General features: G+C 40.4%; 1 protein-coding gene across 1 annotated transcript in view; it reads right to left on the bottom strand.

Annotated features, from left to right (window-relative positions):
- SLC11A2 (solute carrier family 11 member 2) overlaps positions 1–20,678 on the bottom strand; it is a 37,177-nt gene that overhangs the window by 12,170 nt on the left and 4,329 nt on the right. Inside the window, exons 2-12 of the mRNA XM_032420367.1 lie at positions 10,663–10,734; positions 9,037–9,185; positions 7,938–8,063; positions 7,383–7,502; positions 5,867–5,973; positions 5,264–5,334; positions 5,089–5,156; positions 3,253–3,408; positions 2,433–2,591; positions 1,550–1,636; positions 679–798 (exon numbers count right to left, since the gene is read on the bottom strand). Of these exons, the coding sequence (XP_032276258.1) occupies positions 679–798; positions 1,550–1,636; positions 2,433–2,591; positions 3,253–3,408; positions 5,089–5,156; positions 5,264–5,334; positions 5,867–5,973; positions 7,383–7,502; positions 7,938–8,063; positions 9,037–9,185; positions 10,663–10,696 (1,197 nt within the window). The 5' untranslated portion in view covers positions 10,697–10,734. The remainder of the gene's footprint in view (positions 1–678; positions 799–1,549; positions 1,637–2,432; positions 2,592–3,252; positions 3,409–5,088; positions 5,157–5,263; positions 5,335–5,866; positions 5,974–7,382; positions 7,503–7,937; positions 8,064–9,036; positions 9,186–10,662; positions 10,735–20,678) is intronic.

Below are 20,678 nucleotides of genomic sequence, written 5' to 3'. Positions count from 1 at the left end.
AATGGAATATTATGCAGCCATCAAAAGGAATGAGATCTTGCCATTTGCAACGACGTGGATGGAACTGGAGGGTATTATGCTGAGTGAAATAAGTCAAACAGAGAAAGACATGTATCATATGACCTCACTGATATGAGGAATTCTTAATCTCAGGAAACAAACTGAGGGTTGCTGGAGTGGGGGGTGGGGTGGGAGGGATGGGGTGACTGGGTGATGGACACTGGAGAGGGTATGTGCTCTGGTAAGCGCTGTGAATTGTGCAAGACTGTTGAATCTCAGATCTGTACCTCTTAAACAAATAATGCAATATATGTTAAGAAAGAAAAAAAGAAGAAGAAGAATGTAGCAGGAGGGGAAGAATGAAGGGGGGGAAATCGGAGGTGGAGAAGAACCATGAGAGACGATGGACTCTGAAAAACAAACTGAGGGTTCTAGAGGGGAGGGGGGTGGGAGGATGGGTTAGCCTGGTGATGGGTATTGGGGAGGGCACGTTCTGCATGGAGCACTGGGTGATATGCACAAACAATGAATCATGGAACACTATATCTAAAACTAATGATGTAATGTATGGGGATTAACATAACAATAAAAAAATAAAAAAAAAAGAAGAAGAAGAAGTAACAAAAGGGCAATCAACGTTTTCTTCCTCTAATCTATACCAGTCAAAACAGCACACACCTCCATGACAAACTGGCCAGAATAAGTTCCTGTCATGGTGGAGCTCTGTCCTGCAGCCAGGATCCCCACTGCCCAGATGTAGAGTGCAGCCGGCCCAAAGTAACATCCCAGTACAACACCCTGGGAGAAGCAAGAGAGAAAGATGTTTGTGTCAATGATCTGCTTAGACAATGATCAAAACAGAATTTCTCTGCAACATTTCTCCCTCTTCTTTTACTATGTACCAACCTACACCAAGTACTGTGCTGGGCGCTACTCCCCAGAAGCTAGACTCAGGACCTGACCTCATTTTAGAGGCCTTCAACCTAAATTTTGCTGGATATTCCTTCATTCCTCTGCTTAGTCTTTTCTCCAAGTTCCTAAAGCCTTCATCCTCAACTTATATCTTAAATATGTTAAAAAAAAAAAAAAAAGTAAGTAAGTCTACACAACATTTCCCAAATTATATTACTTAACACACTATTCTGGAAGGTAGTAACAGGAGTGAAGAGAAAGGTCAAATACATTCGGGAAATACTACATAAATTATGTATTCTACTCTTGGGAGGTTCATAACATAACCAGCATAAAAAGGACTGAGAGATCCCAATGAAGAGTACTTTACTAGGAGTACTTTCTTTAGTCTCCCCCAATTAACATCCTATAAAACAATATAATATCAACATAACTCTGGGAATACAGTTCTTCTTTCAGCTGATCCTCTATTCCCTCCCATGTAATCCAGAAATGCTTGTCTGGCATCTAGACCTCTGAAATAAATGACACTCCAGAGAAGATAGGTTCAGCTCTGAAGTGAACCCACAGGAAAGATCAGACACTATGCCAAGAATACTGATTCAGGAGTAGTGATCACAAATCTGAAAAGGCTTACCCCTTTGTAGATGTCCACAGTCAGTGTCGAGTTATCGTCAGGAAAAAGGTGAGTGTGGGGACTACTGTTATTTCTACAGACTGCAACCTGGAACGCAAAGCAGTTTAGGGGCAACTTTTATTTTTGAGGCAAGGACCAGACCAGAAGAGTTCTCCTGCAGATCACAAACTACAGGTTACATTCAAGTTATCTAGGAGACACAGGCTGAAGGTAAGACACTGGATACAGGTTGTAACGGGAGCAGGGACTGGCAGCAAAAGCACTTGTGGTCTTCTTCCATAATCCTTCTATACCCTCATGCCATCAAAAACATTTACTGAGTTAAGAGTGTACATGGTAATATGTGATTGCTGGCTGGCTTTAAGTGATGGCAGGAAGAAAGGGCCCTTAAGAAATATGAGAGGACTCCTTAGTCAAAGCAGAACGAGGAGTCAGAGGTCCTATAGATAGGCAATCAGGAATCAAGATGATAGAGAATTCAAAATGCAAAAGAGTATATCTTAGCCAGTTTCTGCTTTCTGTTTGTTGACTCCTCCCTACCTGTCCTCACCTCCAAATGGCAGGACTGGCAAGCAGGCTGGCGGTTGATAAACAGGAAACAGAGGGATGACAAAGAGCCAAAGAGACATGAAGCCACAAACACAACAGCGTAAGGCAACCTTTATTCTGAGGCAAACTCCCTTCTGAGCCAATAGCTGGGAAACATGGGTCTAGGCTTGGTCTGCCCCCAGACCCTAGACTCCAACTAGTGCAGTGATGAGGGGGCAGCCCTGAGGCTGGAGATCTGTTTTCCCTGAGCTCCAAGTCACTGTTATTTTGCCTACCCCATTCCGGCCTTCACTACCCTCACATTCACTACCACTCATGACCCTGGCTTACTCACCACCTGGTCGTTGGTTTTTTCAAAAAATGCTTCGGCAAAGACTGAGACAACAAAGACGTTGATGATGAAGGAAACAAAGAGTGCAATGCAGGATTCAATGAAAAAGTACTTATTAGCTTCTCGAACTTCCTGCTTATTGGCTCGGTTTACCTGTCTGGACTAGAGAGATAAACACCAGTAGTCATTTTTTGATTAGTTAGAACAAGATTCCTAGTAACATTTCATGAGTTTGGAGTTAGCTGAAAGATTTAGAGGGCAAACAACGGACCATAAGAAATGTGAGAAAACTTACTTACATCCCAGTTCATTAAGTGAGTAAGGACTTCATGACCCTCTGACAACACTGCACGTTCCCCAAACAGGAAATGATGACTATGTACTACTGAGCTCTCAGTTATTGTGGCTAGAAGAACCACTGACATACAAAAACAACCTGATTTTCAGTCCTAACAACCTTAATTATAAAGGTCTCTGAAATCTTCCAGGAAACTACTGTATAAGACTGACTGATTAAACCTTGGTTGGGCTCTTTACTCCTCATCTCCTCAAGGTCACTCAGTCTTTTGGGATTTAAACACAAGAGATCTGGTGTACTTTTGGACCTATTATGAAGAATTTTAGTCCCAGTTTCTCCGTGGGGTCACTTATTTCTGGCCACCTTTGTGACAAAAACAGAGTCTGAGTGTGTAAAATTTATAAACATCCAACCGTGGAAAAACCTTTCACTCCTTTAGGGCTCTAACGCTTTTAAACTAGTGTCCCCTGCAACTAAAGGAAACATGAACTATCTGGATGACACGGATATAAGGGCCATGCTCACCTTGACTAAGGCAGAATGCAAGTACATATTGTGTGGCATGATGACTGCTCCCACGATGCCCACAGCCTGCTCGACCTGTGGGGTGTGACAGCCTGAACAGGATGGCAGGAACATGCCCTTGAGTACCTGGCTCTGGTTGGGTTTCACTGTAACATACTACACACCAACATAACAGCTATTAGAATGTGAGACCAGGGGTGTAACATAGTACTAGGAAACACTCAGCATCCATTGCTCCTTACAACACTCTCTTCAACAACCACCTAGAATAATGAGGAACGTAGAACCATCAGAAAACCAAGCAGTATGAGGGACTTGCTTCCAGGTCTGAGAATTCAGGACTGGGATATCCAAATATTTTACATCATATTTTAGATATACAAAGTAGATGTGTGGAGAATGTCATTTATATTCTAAAGAATTAGATGGCTGCTAAGGGCCTCATTGATATTAGCTTCACAACAACTCCTATGAGACAGACCCAAGAATATAGTCAATTCTTGGGGCGCCTGGGTGGCTCAGTCGTTAAGAGTCTGCCTTCGGCTCAGGTCATGATCCCAGGGTCCTGGGATCGAGCCCCACAACAGGCTCCCTGCTCCGCGGGAAGCCTGCTTCTCCCTCTCCCACTCCCCTGCTTGTGTTCCCTCTCTCGCTGTCTCTGTCAAATAAATAAATAAAATCTTAAAAAAAAAAAAAAAAAGAATATAGTCAATTCTTGATTATCCATACTTACGCCTCTATTCACCTATGTTTATCTAAAAATCACTTATGTTTGCCACTAATGTATGCTGAGACTCATTCATAAATACTTCTCATGCATACTTTTTCCTGGTTCAGCATTTCTCTTGGAAGCCTTAGACTAATCTATTGCATAATCTACTGACAGATTAGATGTGCTTTTTTTTTTTTTTTTAAGATTTTATTTCTTTTAGAAATGGAGAGACAGAGAGCGTGAGCAGGGGGAGGGGCACAGGAAGAGAGAGAATCAGATCCCTGAGATCATGACCTGAGCCAAAATCAAGAGTCAGACGCTTAACCAACTGAGCCACCCAGGCGCCCCAGATTACATGTACTTTTAAAAGTTTAGCAGGCCAGGGCGCCTGGGTGGCTCAGTTGTTAAGCGTCTGCCTTCAGCTCAGGTCATGATCCCAGGGTCCTGGGATCGAGCCCCACATCAGGCTCCCTGCTCAGCGGGAAGCCTGCTTCTCCCTCTCCCACTCCCCCTGCTTGTGTTCCTGCTCTAGCTATCTCTTTGTCAAATAAATAAATAAAATCTTAAAAAAAAAAAATAAGTTTAGCCAGGCCAATGAGCAAAAATGAGTTTATAACAACTGGACATAGAAAGCTACTATTACTGCATATAATGGTACTGATTCCTAGGAGTATCTGGGTTGGGGCACAAACCACGAAACATCCACTATATCCTTTATAGTTCATTAACTGTCACAATACAGAGAAAATTCAAGCTGCAGTTGGTATAAGCCAGGATAAGCAAAACCAGAACTCCTCCAAGTTAACAGCCAGGAATAACCCTGCAGCTCCCTCCCGAACCCTCTCCGAGGCTGCTCGTTGTGGGGCTAACCAACTTGGAACCAAGGAGGCTAGTCTACAAAGTCCTAAAAAATCTGTTATTTTTGACCTAGGAGACCCAGCAGGCTTTCCTAGAGACTAGTCTCTATAGATCATATTTCTTCAAAACTGGCCTAGGCTGACTTGGCTTTTTGTTAACGCATGTGATACAATTAAACCATCTTAGCATTATACAGTCTTAAAAGAAAAGGCAAAAAAAATCTTTTTTGGTTATAAAAAGTAATGTAAATAGCCTGCAACACTTGCCTCATATCCAAATGTGAGGGCCATAATGGTGATGAGAAAGCCAAAAAATGCTTCTAGCTTCCGTAAGCCTACAGGGGAAAATGCAACAGTGAGCTCACAGAAGGCAGACTTTTCCATCAGCCTCATGATGGAAAGTAGCTCGTTTGACTGACCCTTCCATTCCCACTCTCCTTACCATATTTGTCCAAAAAGAGAAATACGAAGGTATCTGCAATGGTGATGAGAACTCCACCCCATAGAGGAACCCTAGGTCAGAGAGAAGAAATGGAGATTAACAGGAAGAAAAGAAACGTTCAAAACACTTTCTTTCCAACAGCTTTCCGGATACACAACACTTGGAAAAGCAAGGACTCGCGGGAGAGGGGACAGTGGCAGGAAGTCAGGCCTTGGGTAGTTTAGGATCACAGCACCAACTGAATGAACTACATTCATTCAAACACTGACTGTCTACTAAGTCAGACATTTAGGATACAAAGCTGAAAAGTATGGGTCTTACCCCTCAAGGAGCTCACTGTCTAGTGGGATAAACTGATATACAAATAAATAATTGTAACACACAAGGTCACACACTGTATAATAGAGGGATGCATAACCCGACATGAGAACATAGAACATATAGAGCCTACAGCTGCTAGGAGAGAAGGTGGCTCCAGAAAGGTTCCACAGAAAAAATAATACTTAAATTGAATCTTGAAAACTGAAAATTAGTTTGGTTTTTGTTTTTACATTTGCTTTGAAATCTAGCAAAATATTACTTTCTGGAGGAAAACCCCCTCACCTTCCTACAGACAGGAGATTGATGGCAATGGCTGAGCCAATAACTTCTTGCATATCTGAGCCAATGATAGCCAACTCCACCATCAGCCATAGGATAATTCGTGGGACCTAAATACCAAACAGCAGAAAGACATGGTTCTAATTAATCATTTCTAAGAACTTTCCCTATAGTTTGGAATTCACATTTGGCACTGACCCATCAACAGTCCTCCATAAGGCTTCGGTCTAGAGATGAAGAACCAGAACTGAGCTCCACCTAGCCCATCATTGCACTGTGGCCCCCACCTGGAGAAAGCAAGGGTGCTTCTGTGTGGTGGTGCCTATGAGCCAAGGTCAGGACAACAGCTAATCCTAATTTTTTTCTCTTACCTTCCACTCAATAGAGGAACGGGAATTTCCAATCATTAATTTCCACTTAATTTCCTGCCTAAAAACAATCCAAAAGTTTTAGGGGAAAATGAGGATGCTAACATGGTCAAAGTATTGTTCAGGAGAGAACAGAAAATGACCATAGAAGAAAACATCCTGACCGTGGCCGAAGAGACAAAACAAAAATGAAGAGGCTGGAGTCAACTTTAATGTAATGACAATATATAAGCAAGTGAAAAAGGACAAATATGTAAAGGGACTCAGGGCAAACTGGTTGAAATTGAGTTGCATATAACAAAATAGAAACCTAATCTGGTCAAAGAATCCAGCTGAAAGACAAGTTTAGTTAATACTGGCTCACAGAGGCCAAGAAAAAAAAAAAAAACACCTTCCAGGTATCTACTACACAAAAAAATTGTTACAAAAAAACAACTGTTAAGATACATGAAGAGAAACTACAAGAAATTATAAATTACTAAGGTTTTTTAAAGAAGCATATAAGGGGGAAAAAAGCAGATAAGCACAGTTTTTCACAGCCAGGAAAGGAGATTAAACATTTAGGTCAAACCAGAGGCAAATCATTATCTTATCTAAAGGTGAAGCTAGGTTAAAACTATCTTCCAGTCCATTCCTGCCTTAGATACCAGGAAAGGCCCAAAATGTCCAGAAAAAAGCTGTGGAAGACAATGTAACCTCCAGGGTCAGGGCAAATTGAAAAATAATTATTAACAAATCCAAAGATCCTGCCACAGAGAGTTTGCAGTAAAAGAGAAAACCTTATTTTTCAAATTGATGACAAAGTCAAACAAAAAAAGTATGTATAATAGGAATATGGATGTATGAATGAAAGAGCACTCCCACCCCTCCATGGGCTGGGCACTGCTAGATGTCAGAAGGCAGAATGAATGGTAAATATTTACTCAAACTGAATTTTTCTAAGGAAGCTTTCTGGCAAAAAGTGAATCTCAAGTTAAATTCTGAAGTAGTACAGAAATATGGGTTGGCAGCAAGAAGGGCTATGGAGTTTCCCCTGGAACTCATCCGCAGGGCCCTGACCACCAAGTCCTCCACTATTTCAGTATACCACGAGGCCAGCACCTTCCACCAAACACACAGGTTCCTCTGAGATGAGTGACAAACAGGCTCACCTTGGGATATTGACGGTGACACACTTCAGCAAGATGCAACCCCGTGACCACTCCCAGTCTGGCTGCAAGGCGCTGGAGCAGAAGCCCCACGATGGTGGCCAACAGAAGAATCCAGAGCAACTAGAGAAGAACAAAATCCCATCATAACATTTACTACACAACTGGAGTGTTTTCGTTTGGTTGTTTGGTAATGTGAATGAGAAATACTACATTCAGGAACAAGCCCAGGTCAGGAATCCAATAACCTGAGTTCTGTTTCAGGTTCTACACATAACCTGTTAGGTCACCTCAGACCTTTCTGAGCCTTAGTTTCTCCCTTGTTCAAGGAAAACTATGTGGAGTGGATAAAATAAAATAAATGTTAAAGCTAACTACGTGTATAAAATAAATTTTAAAAACCAGATGGCAAAGTACTTTTCACCTAAGTGTCACTACCAATGAAGTGTCTGCACATAACCGCCAAGGCTGATGATATCCAACAGGCAGAGCAGGGGGAAGGATGTGAGGGTGTACTGTGTGTTTTTAAAAGGGACAGGGGTAGGACTAGATGTTCACCTTAAATCCAGCCACTGCTCCAGACTGCAAATCAGATTCGATGTTTCCTGGATCCAAGTAGGCAATGCTCATAAGAAAACCGGGTCCCGTGAAAGCCCAGAGTTTACGAAAGCTAAAACAAGAATACTATACAAGAGAGGAAGAGATTAAACTAATTATCACCTCCAAACTACTGATCTAATTTATGTTATTTTTTTTTTAAGATTTTATTTATTTATTTGACACAGAGAGAGGAAGGGGAGAGAGCAAGCACAAGCAGGGGGAGTGGCAGGCAGAGGGAGAAGCAGGCTCCCGCCGAGCAAGGAGCCCGATGCGGGGCTCGATCCCAGGACTCTGGGATCATGACCTGAGCTGATGGCAGCTGCTTAACTGACTGAGCCACCCAGGGGCCTCCTATCTGTTATTTTATCACATATAAAGCAACAATATCAGCTTCACAAGAACAAAGGATTTAGGATGTTGAATATTGGGTGTGTCCAAGTTCAATGTCCATCTTACCCACTTTTTTTTTTTTAAGATTTTATTTATTTATTTGTCAGAGAGAAAGCACAGCAGGGGGAGCAGCAGGCAGAGTGAGAGGGAGAAGCAGGCTCGCTGAGCAGGAAGCCCGATGTGGGGCTCGATCCCAGGACCCTGGGATCATGACCTGAGCCAAAGGCAGACGCTTAACTGAATGAGCCACCCAGGCACTCCCATCTTACCCACTTCTTATCAATAAACTGGCCACTTCTCTGTCCAAATAGGAACCATTCCCTTACCTGCTCTTTCCATCAATCAGCCTCTCATTCTAAAACCTAAGTAACAGTATCAGTACCCTTGTGCCCAATCACTACCCAAAAGGGTCAAAAGCCATGGTAAAAAAAGAACATGAAATTCATACTTACTAGATCAAAAAATAATCACTAGTACAATGTGGCAACTGTTTTCAAGGCCCTCATTTTCCTGAACAGTTACTGTAAACAGTTACTCTGATTACAAAAGTCTTCAGAGACTGCTTGCCAAAATTAGATCTGAGGCTGTTGATCTTGAGTTGTCCAGCAGACTTTTCACTCCTAAGTCTTCCCTAAATAATGTTTTCCTCCAAGGATTTGTCACTAACCTCCTCCTCAGGAATGGTGATCTTCTCATCAAAGTAGGTGGTAAAGGGCTCCTGTGAGTGCTCAGTGGACTGGGGGAGAGATGAGGTACTATAGGCAGGGTTGAGGGTACCAAGACTGGGAGAGTCCCCATGGTCTCCAGAAACATCATCTAAATTAACAGGTTTGTGAAGAAATTAAAAAAAAAACAAAATATACCAACAACTTGTCCTTAGTAACGTTTAAATTAAATCTTTTTAATACCTAAATGCACAAGACCAACCTGGCTCTACTCGATTTATTTCTAATATTTTATTTTCATCTATATTTTTAATAAATTAATTCTTAACTAGGCAGTATATTCACATGGATGGAAATTCAGGAAATAAAAAAAGCGTATGGTAAAAAAGCTCCCTCTCACCCCTCCTCCCCAGCCACTTTGCTCTAGATCAGTTTTAACGTTCATCTCACAATGGTTTTCCTACTTTCACACTTCTATATACCCAGTTGGCAATTTTTAGAACCATTTCATTTTCTTCTAAAAACACTGATGCCTAGGGCTCAAAATATAACATTCCCCGACTAGCCACAGTGGTAACCTAAAATCCTAACTTTTCGAAGAACAGAACTAAGTCCGTCTAGTGGGTTACTACCTTCCTCCGCCCCCACCCCCATCCATTATTTGGTAGGACTTAGCCAAAGAATCGTCCTTGGACATTATATCTCTGTCAGGCTTCTCAAAAAATGTGGAAGTTGACAATCCTGCCATGGTTAGGCTAAAATCTGAAGCTGCAGGGAAACCACCAAACAGGAACCCTTTGCCTCCTGACTAAGGCCTGCAATGAAGAGCTTCGGGTCACGGGGTGTGGGCACCCTTGTGACAGGAGGGCTCATCTTAGACTGCTTATCAGTGTTTCCGAGTCCTGCATTTTGCAGGTAATCTTAAATGCTGGGAAGGGGAGGGTCTGAGAGAAAAGGGCTAATCTGCCAGAAGGATACAAAGCCCAGTTTGGTAGCCATCAAACGGCAATTTCAAAACACAGAGCTCTAATGTCAGGGTTTCCAAGAAATCCTTGCAACACCCAACTAGAAAAACAAAAGCTTTCTTTCTATAGGAACTGTGAAATGGCCCTGAATTGATGAGGAAATTTAAAGAAAAGGAATGAAAATTCTAAAGGGGAAATTTAGAATTAGAAACAATTAGTCAGAACACTCCAGAAGCTCTAATGGAATACAAAGTTTAATGCGCTTGCTCGGTATTTTACTGCTCCTTAATATAAGTATCTGCAGTGCTGTGAAAAGCCAAAGCATTCTAAAGGTTTTTATGCCAGGCCTGTGATGAATACTTGCCCTTGCAAGCATTACTGCTACAGAAACCAAACTTGCAGCTAATCTTGGCTCATCTCAGAATCGGAAATAAGATATGAGACAGATATTTATGATTATCATTTACAGCCTAAATTACTAGGTGGTGACTGGATTGGATCTGATTGGAGCAGGTCTCTATGATGATACTGTTAGCTAGGGAAGAGGATTTAAGGACAATTTTGGTTGTAATAGATGACAAGAAGGAAAATACGGTCAATTTCTATTACTGATTTAAACCTAATTCCTAGTAAAAATCAGACAATAACACAGCTGTAAATTACCATCTGGCATCTTCTGTTCAGGACCCAACACCATGGTGGATGCCTGAGTGTCCAAATCCTTAGAATAGGATTCTGGAAAGGAGAAAAGGGAGACAGGAATCAGCAAGAATAAACTAACAAGTTCAGAACCAGCATTTTGTTACTCTATACAACTGACCCCATACTAGATGAAAAGAATAATTCTTCTACTAAATTAAAGAACCTTGAAAATAATTACAGTTTTCAGAGTATGATTAAGAGATATTTAATAAAAATTAAAAAGTCTTAATCACTTTTTGCTAGCAAGACTTTAAAACCAAACTGAAGCAAAAGATATTTCAGGGAAGTAGGCAAATACTTTTTAATAAGCATCCACAAAGAGGCTGCTAAGCAATCCCCCAGTCTCTGCCTTTGCTTCCAGATTAACTCAAATATTTTTTTTTTTAAGATTTTATTTATTTATTTGACAGAGAGAGACACAGCGAGAGAGGGAACACAAGCAGGGCGAGTGGGAGAGGGAGAAGCAGGCTTCCCGCTGAGCAGGGAGCCCGATGCGGGGCTTTATCCCAGGACCCTGGGACCACGACCCGAGCCGAAGGCAGATGCTTAACGACTGAGCCACCCAGGTGCCCCAAAACCAGATGGATTTCCCCCAACTTTCACAAGTTTTTAAGGACAAAGATCTATGACTCTTTTTGATCTAAAAAACAATTTAAACTCACGATTCAATTTTCTGGAAAGGGGGGGAGAATAGCACCTCATCACCATACTAGTCATGGAGGGCCATTATTTCCCAGCCTCCTATTTCCCTGAGGATAGAGAGACTTCCCCTATAACGTTTCTCATTCCCCAACCCTTCAACAACCAAAAGAAACTCATCACCATGGCTCTCCCTTCCTGGGCACTCAGGGAGAGATGAGGCACCAGGAGGACTAGGCATAGTCTGCAGGATGCCAGCACTTCTCTCCATCACGCAAGGGAGTTAACGATGAGGGGTTGTCCCAGAGGTCTAGCGCCCTGATAGGTTAAGTTTAACTGGGGAGGAGGAGGGGGATGATCGTAAGCCCATTTGGCCACAGATCTATGGAATATTCTCCAGTCAACCCCACCAATAAGGCTGACTTTTTTTACATTTCAATCTACTAATTAAGAAATCTATTTCTCAGTTGATTTCAAATTTAGAAGGAGAAAGACGAGGTAATATTTGTTAGCCCCAACCCCTACTTAAATCCCACTAAGAACGATCCTACTGAAAAGGTTATAAAGCCTCTCCTTAGTTATCTTTTACTGAAAAGTCTTTCTCTCTTCTCCCATGTTCCTATCTGAACATTCTTCTACTTTCTTTTCTTAGATAATCTACCAATATATTCTGTACCTGTTTTAAAGAATTCGGAATTCAGAGCTGAAGGGTTCTAGGTTTCATCCATCTTCCCAGATGTAAAACATACCACCACTTGCTAATTTGGAAAACATAATCTTTTACCTCTATAATCACCAATATCAAGTATTTTGTTACAGTGGACAACTAGCCATGTCCCTCCTATCAGGTTTTAAGCCACTAGATGGCTAACACCAGCCAGTAGATGCCAGTAATAATGACTACATTCAAACCCTCTTTAGCACCTTATCTGAATGGGATTTACATATCTGACCACTGAGACTAGCCCTAGACACTTGGATTCCAATCACAGCTCAGCCCCTTGGCCCCACCCAGAGCTTTTATCCTTTTATTTTACATATAATTCTAAGAAGCCAGGTTATAAGGTTATCCTAACCCATAATAAATTAGACACCACAAATCAGCTCTGGGACTTTAACTCTTACAGGAAAAGGTCTTGGACCACTTAATATGAGGCAAAGAGCCCTTCTTTATACTTTGATCAACTCTGAGAACATTATTATCGTTGTTGTTAAAAATAATGTTATTAATATTTTATTATTATTAATTATATTATTATTAAGAATAACTCAAGTTGGGGCGCCTGGGTGGCTCAGTCGTTAAGCGTCTGCCTTTGGCTCAGGTCATGATCCTAGGGTCCTGGGATTGAGCCCCACATCAGGCTCCCTGGTCGGCGGGAAGCCTGCTTCTCCCTCTCCCACTCCCCCTGCTTGTGTTCCCTCTCTTGCTGTGTCTCTCTCTGTCAAATAAATAAATAAAATATTAAAAAAAAAAAAAAAAAGAATAACTCAGTTTTCTTCTAATGTGGCCCTACTCACCAAGAACTGACTAAATTAGATTACTTTTGCAGTGATGATTGATATCCTGTGTAAGTCACAGAAGTGTTTAATGCATCTGAGGCAATTTCCTACCCAAAATAAGCTTTTTTTTTTTTTTTTAAAGATTTTATTTATTTATTCATGAGAGACAGAGAGAGAGAGAGAGAGGCAGAGGGAGAAGCAGGCTCCCAAGGAGCAGGGAGCCCGATGCGGGACTCGATCCCAGGACCCTGAGATCATGACCTGAGCCGAAGGCAGACGCTTAACCATCTGAGCCACCCAGGCGCCCCCCAAAATAAGCTTTTAACAATTGAGATAGTAGTGTGTTTTCCCCTGAGCCTGTAGTCCATAAAGGTGATAGTTAGGGGCGCCTGGGTGGCTCAGTCGGTTAAGCTCGGCCTTCGGCTCAGGTCATGATCTCCAGGTCCTGGGATGGAGTCCCACATCGCATCACGCTCCCTGCTCAGTGGGGAGTCTGCTTCTCCCTCTGCCTCCCCCCACTTGTGTTCATGCTCTCGCTCTCTCTCAAATAAATAAAATCTTTTTTTAAAAAAAAGGTTATAAGGCGCCTGGGTGGCTCAGTCGGTTGGGCGTCTGCCTTCGGCTCGGGTCGTGATCCCGGAGTCCTGGGATCGAGTCCCGCGTCAGGCTCCCTGTTCGGCGGGAGGCCTGCTTCTCCTTCTCCCTCTCCCACTCCCCCTGCTTGTGTTCCCTCTCTCGCTGTGTCTCTCTCTGTCAAATAAATCAATAAAATCTTTAAAAAAAATAAAATAAAAAATAAAAAATAAAAAAAGGTTATAGTTAAATAATTTTAGGCAGAAATATTTCATGATAAAATTTTAAACAATTATTTTTAGTATCCTAAGGGATTATTTCTATATTAGTTACATACAGAGCTAATAAATACAAGAAGTCTGGTCTTCTCTGAAATCTCAGGAATGTATTATTCCAAGAAAGAAAAAACGATTCTAGATTCCAACTTTCTCATCAAAACTTTTAGTCAGCAAACTATAAGCTCTATTGCTTCCAGTGCCTACAGAACATAATTAGGGCAGGAAACAGAGTGGTTCAGTTATACCTGGTGAGCTGCACAGTATTTAATCTCCTTGAAAACTTAAGACCCATACAGAAGCAGTTAATATTAAAACAGTTTTGCTCTCTAGGACCATACCACCAGGTTGTTTCAGTCATTTAACTACATTAATGAAAAGATCAAGTTGAAATACAAGCAACCAGAATCAATCCAGCAATACTTTGATAATTATAATATAGGTTTTATATTCTAGTTCACCCTCAACCATAAAGTGTCACCTTCTTCCAAATCCAGTAAGTTTCCTCCTGTCAAAGAGCAGTCAACAACAGAAAAAATGGCACTCTTGGTTAAATGTAATATAACTATTTTATCCCATTCCTTATCAAAAGTTGTTAAGAATGGGGGTGCCTGGGTGGCTCAGCCGGTTAAGTGTCCGACTCAGGGTCGTAAGATTAAGCCCCACGTCACCCAGTGCGGAGCCTCCTTAAGATTCTCTCTCTCCCTCTGCTCTTCCTTCCCCCCCCAAAAAAAGGTTGTAAGAATGTTTTACAAGTGGGGTGCCTGGCTGGCTCAGTCAGTTGAGCCCGTGACTCTTGATTTCAGGGTCAGGAGTCCAAGCCCCACACTGGGCGTAGAGATTACTTAAAAAAAAAAAAAAAGTTTTACAAGATAAAAAGACTAATAAAATTACACTTTTTGTCTAAAATGCCAGAAGTGCACATACCCTTTGACCCAGCAATTCTAAGAATGGATCTTAAAGAAATACTCACACAAGGAAGTATGTGCAAGGAAGTTTCCCGTAACATTGTTTGTGGTATCAAAAGACTAAAAACAACCTATATATTAGTCGAGGACTGGTTAAATAAACTATGTACATTTACAGGATGGAATGCCATGCAGCTATTTTAATAAAGCAAATCTAAATGTACTGATAGGAAACAACAAGATATGTTTTCAAGTAAAAAACCCACTATATAGAATGGTGTGCAATCATTTATGTCAAGAAAAAAAGAGAGATAATACACACTTGTACACGTATGGACTACCCCCCGGGGACATGCCAAAAACTGCTAATGCTGTCCCCAAGATGAAGGAGTGGGGGAGCACAAACGAGGTCAGATGAAGGGAAGACCTCTCACTGAATATAGATTGTATACCATTTTGCACTTAAAAAATTTTTTTGTCATGTACTTGTATTATTTATTTTTTAAAAATATAAAGGTCATATGGATTCACTCAGCTTCTGAACAAACACTTTCAGGATGTGTAGTTCAACTCTGTCTGACAAAACTTCTGTTGTGGATAATCAGAGATCTATACCTATCCAGCTGGCAGGCACACACTGTCATAAGCTTAACTTACTACTACTTTGTCTTAGTGCCCAAACAGCCATGCTCTGAAATTATGAACTAGGAGTTTCACTTGAATGCAAAAAATTAGAGGCTACGTCGTCAGGAAAGAGTTTCCTGACTCCTTAATTTGGGTATCCCCCCAAACACATACTAGCTTTAATCGATTCTGAACATCTAATTAACATGAATTCATGTGTTCTGTTAACATTCACAAGAACTCGAGAAGAACAATTTTTTTAAGAACAATTTAGATAGGGGCACCTTGGTGACTCGGTCGGTTGGGCATCTGTCTTAGGCTCAGGTCATGATTCCAGAGGCCTGGGATGGAGCCCCATGTCAGGCTCCCTGCTCAGCGGGGAGCCTGTTTCTCCCTCTCCCTCTGCCACTCCCCCTGCTTGTACTCTTTCACTCTTGTTCTCTCTCTCTCAAAAAAAAAAAAAAAAAAAAAAAAGAAAGAACTTAGATAGCCCAAATTGGTCTTATTTTTTTTTTTTAAGATTTTTTTATTTATTCATGAGAGACAGAAAGAGAGAGAGGCAGAGGCAGAGGAGAAGCAAGCCCCCCGCAGAGCAAGGAGCCCGATGAGGGACTCAATCCCAGAACCCTGGGATCATGACCTGAGCTGAAGGCAGATGCTTAACCGACTGAGCCACCCAGGCGTCCCCCAAATCTGTTTTAAAATTTGCCCCTAAGAAAGTCTGAAATACCGAATACTAAACAACATATAACTTAACTGTTTTCCCCCTACGGTTAAAAAAAAAGTTTGAATTTGAAATACTTCTTATAAAATTCCCCTATAGAGAACAAAGGTCCTCAAAATTATTTCACTGATTTCAGAGCTGTGTTCAACATTGCAAAGGTCTCCCTAAAATTAATTATAAGGTTTAAAGAGGAATGTTTTTGAACAGTCCTCTAATTCATCCCCTCTTTTTACCTCCGCTTCCCTATATAAATAAAATCAAAGGAAGCATTAAAGTAGGAAAAGAACTCTCATAGAGGGAACCAGAAGTGTTTGCATGGTAGCAACTGGTTAAATAAATGTGAACAGGAATGTTTAAGTTGACTGGCAAAATTCACAGCAAGGCAGTCAGGGGTCGCTCTTGCGAAACAGGGAAGAACCAAACACCTCCACCCCGATTTAGACCCGGCTGCCCCAAAACCTCCACCAAAGCCCATGTAAGAAGCTCAGTCCTTAAACACTGACCAAAAACTGTTCTCTGGGAAAAAAATAAAATAGAGATTATAATAAATTAAATAAAATAAAGTTGACTGGCAAAGGCACCTCTTCTCCCTCTTGGTGCTTCCCTCAGCCAATTTATCAGTGCCAGCAACATGCTTGTGACACAGTCAAAACTGCCAAATGCAGAGATGTAGGCTTTAGAAAGTGATATCCGAGTTGTTTATTTGAGAATAACAAGGAGCTGTGATAAAAAGAAAAATTCCATTTGTCCTGAAGAAAATGTAAAAATTTCTGGATCCTTCTAAAATCCTTTTCCCTAAAAGTCTCCTTTATGGCTAAAGTACTTGATATTTCTATTAAACCATTATTATTAATCTAACACCTATGTCGTATAAGATGTTCTTCATGAAAGTAAGCTCCTATCCTGGATGACCGGGAGTCAACAAAACTCTGAATTATTCAAGTGGTTTGAACAGGGCTAATTGTTTTCTGAACCCTATGTATTTTAATAAGGAAAATTACTAGCCACTTTTTTTTTTTTTTTTTTAAATAAGAGATTATTGGGCGCCTGGGTGGCTCAGTCGTTAAGCGGCTGCCTTCGGCTCAGGTCATGATCCCAGAGTTCTGGGATCGAGTCCCACATCGGGCTCCCTGCTCAGCGGGAAGCCTGCTTCTCCCTCTCCCACTCCCCCTGCTTGTGTTCCTGCTCTCACTGTCTCTGTCAAATAAATAAATAAAATCTTTAAAAAAAAAAAAAAAAAGAGAGATTATTGCTTTCTTTGTTTTCCATTCCAGGTCAACAAAAAAGTACCATTTTCTGAGTCATTCCATTGAGGATGTCAATCTCATTAGTTCCAAAACTCAATTTGCCCCCACTGGGAATGAGGGGGAAAGAAACAGCTTAGAAAAGCCATGTGAACCAATTACTAGTAATGGAATTGAAATGGTAATCAAAACTCCCAACAAACAAAAGTCCAGGACCAGATGGCTTCACAAGTGAATTCTACCAAACATTTAAAGAACAGTTAATACCTAGTTTTCTCAAACTATTCCAAAATACAGAAGAGAAAGGAAAACTTCTAATTTCATTCTACAAGGTCAGCATAACCCTACAATACCAAAACCAAAGATACTACAAAACAAAACACTTCAGGGGCACCTGGGCTCAGTCAGCTAAGCATCCAGCTCTTGATTTCAGCTCAGGTCAAGATCTCAGGGTCATGAGATCAAGCCCCATGTTGGGCTCTGTGCTCAGCAGGGAGTCTGCATGAGATTCTCAATGTCTCCCTCTCCCTCTGCCCCTACCCTGACCCACTCTCTCTTTCTCAAATAAATCTTAAAGAAAGAAAGAAAGAAAGAAAAACTACAGGCCAACATGCCTGATGAATATAGATGCAAAAACCCTCAACAAAATATCAGCAAACCAAATTCAACAATACATTAATAGGATCATTCATCATGATCAAGTGGGATTTATTTCAGGGATGCAAAGGTGGTTCAATATCTACGAATCAATGTGCTGTACCATATTAACAAGAGGAAGGATAAAACCATACAATCATCTCAATAGATGCAGAAAAAGCATTTGACAAAATAGGACATCTGTTCATCATAAAAACTCAACAAAGTGGATATAGAATGAACATAATTCAACATAATAAAGGCCATATATGACAAATCCACAGCTAACATCATACTCAATAGTAAAAAGCTGAAAGCCTTTCCTCTAAGATCAAGAACAAGACAAGGACATCCACTCTCACCACTTTTATTCAACATAGTACTGGAAGTCCTAGCTGCAACAATCAGATGAGAAATAAAGGCATTCAAATTGGTAAAGAAGTAAAACTGGCACTATTAGCAGATGACAGGATATTATATACAGAATATCCTAAAGACCCCAGCAAAAAACTATTACAACTAAGAAATGAATTCAGTAAAGTCGCAGGATACAAAATTAATACACAGAAATATGTTGTGTTTCTATACACTAAAATAAAGTAACAGAAAGGGAAATTAAGAAAACAATCCCACTTAAAATTCCACCAAAAAGAATAAAATATCTAGGAATAAATTTAAGCAATGAGGTGAAAGACCTGTACTCTGAAAACTACAAGACATTGATAAAACAAACTGAAGATGACACAAATAAATGGAAAGATTCACCAACGCTCATGGGTTGGAAGAATTAATATTGTTAAAATGTCCGTACTATCCAAAGCAGTCTAGAGATTCAATGAAATCCCTAACCTAACCCTTTGAATCTGTATTTTTGTATCCTTTGGGTAAGTAACCAGTAGTGCAACTGCTGGGTCTTAAGGGAGTTCTATTTTTAACTTTTTGAGGAGCCCCCATACTGTTTTCCAGAGTGGCTACACCAGTTTGCATTCCCACCAACAGTGCAAGAGGGTTCCCCTTTCTCCACATCCTCGCCAACACCTCTTATTTCCTGTGTTGTTAATTTTAGCCATTCTGACTGGTGTGAGGTGATATCTCCTTGTAGTTTTGATTTGTATTTCCCTGATGATGGTATTGGCACAAACAGGGACACATAGTTCAATGGAACAGAACAGAAAACCCAGAAATGAACCCACAACTATATGGTCAATTTATCTTCAACAAAGCAGGAAAGAATATCCAATGGAAAAAAGACAGTCTCTTCAACAAATGGTGTTGGGAAAACTGGATAGCCAACATGCAAAAGAATGAAACTGGGCCACTTTCTTACACCATACACAAAAATAAACTCAAAATGATTTAAAGACCTAAATGTGAGATCTGAAACCATAAAACTCCTAAAAGAAAATATAGGAAGTAATCTCTTGGACATCTGGCCTTAGCAACATAGTTATGGATATAACTCAGGCAAGGGAAGCAAAAGCAAAATAAACTACCGGGACTATACCAAAATAAAAAATTTTTCTTTTTTTTTTTAAGATTTTATTTATTTATTCATGAGAGAGAGAGAGGCAGAAGGAGAAGCAGGTGTGGGGCTTGATCCCAGGACCCTGGGACTATGACCTGAGTCGAAGGCAGATGCCTAACCAACTGAGCCACCCAGGTGCCCCCACACAAAATAAAAAGCTTTTGCACAGCAAAGGAAAACATCAACAAAACAAAAAGGCAACCTACAGAAAGGGATAAGATATTTACAAATGATATATGTGATAAGGGGTTAATATCCAAAATATATAAAGGACTTCTAAAACTGAAAACAAATAAAAAAATTCTGATTAAAAATGACAGAGAACGCGAATAGACATTTTTCCAAATACGTACAGATGACCAACAGACACATGAAAAGATGCTCAACATGACTAATCATCAGTGAAATGCAAATCAAAATCACAATGAGCTATCACCTTGTATCAGTGAGAATGGCAAGTATCAAAGACAAGAAACAAGTGTTTATGACGATGTGGAGAAAAGAGAACCCTTGTGCTCTGTTTGTGGGAATGTGAACTGGTGCAACCACTGTAGAAAACAGTATGGAGATTCCTCAAAAAACTAAAAATAGAAATATCATATGATCTGGTATTTCCACTACTGGGCATTTACCCAAAGAAAATGAAAACACTAATTCAAAAAGATATATGCACCCCTAGGTTTACTGCAGAATTATTTATAATAGACAAGATATGGAAGCAACCCAAGTGTGTATAGATAGATAAACGGATAATGAAAAAGTGATAAATACACACACACACACACACACTAGACTATTACTTAGTCGTAAAAAAGAATGACATCTTGCCATTTGTGACAACCCAGATGAACCCAGAGGATATTATGCCAAGAGAAATAAGTCAGAGAAAGACAAATACCATATGATTTCACTTATATGTGGAATCTAAAAAGCAAAACAAACAAATGAACAGACTCTTAAATATAGACAACAAACTGATGGTTATCAGAGTGGAGGTGGGAGGGAAGATAGGCAAAATAGGCGAAAAGGGATTAAGAGGTGCAAACTTCCAGTTATCAAATAAATAGATCATGGAGATGAAAAGTACACCATAGGGAATATAGTCAATAATACTGTAATAACATTATATGGTGACAAATGGGAACTCCACTCACCAGTGGTCAGCATCCCATAATGTATAGAATTGTCAAATCACTGTTGTACACCTGACACTAAGGTAACATTGTATGTCAACTATAATAATTAGTTTTTTAAAAAGCCATGTGAATTTCTAAATTACTCTTGAGGATGTGAAGTTTAGAATTTTTAAAATTTAGGTATAAGTGTATC

The sequence above is a fragment of the Phoca vitulina genome, unplaced genomic scaffold, assembly GCF_004348235.1.
Source record: "Phoca vitulina isolate PV1807 unplaced genomic scaffold, GSC_HSeal_1.0 scaffold23, whole genome shotgun sequence".
Taxonomy (NCBI): domain Eukaryota; kingdom Metazoa; phylum Chordata; class Mammalia; order Carnivora; family Phocidae; genus Phoca; species Phoca vitulina.
The sequence above is the reverse complement of the archived record's forward strand: the minus strand, read 5'-3'. Positions and strand labels throughout refer to the sequence as shown.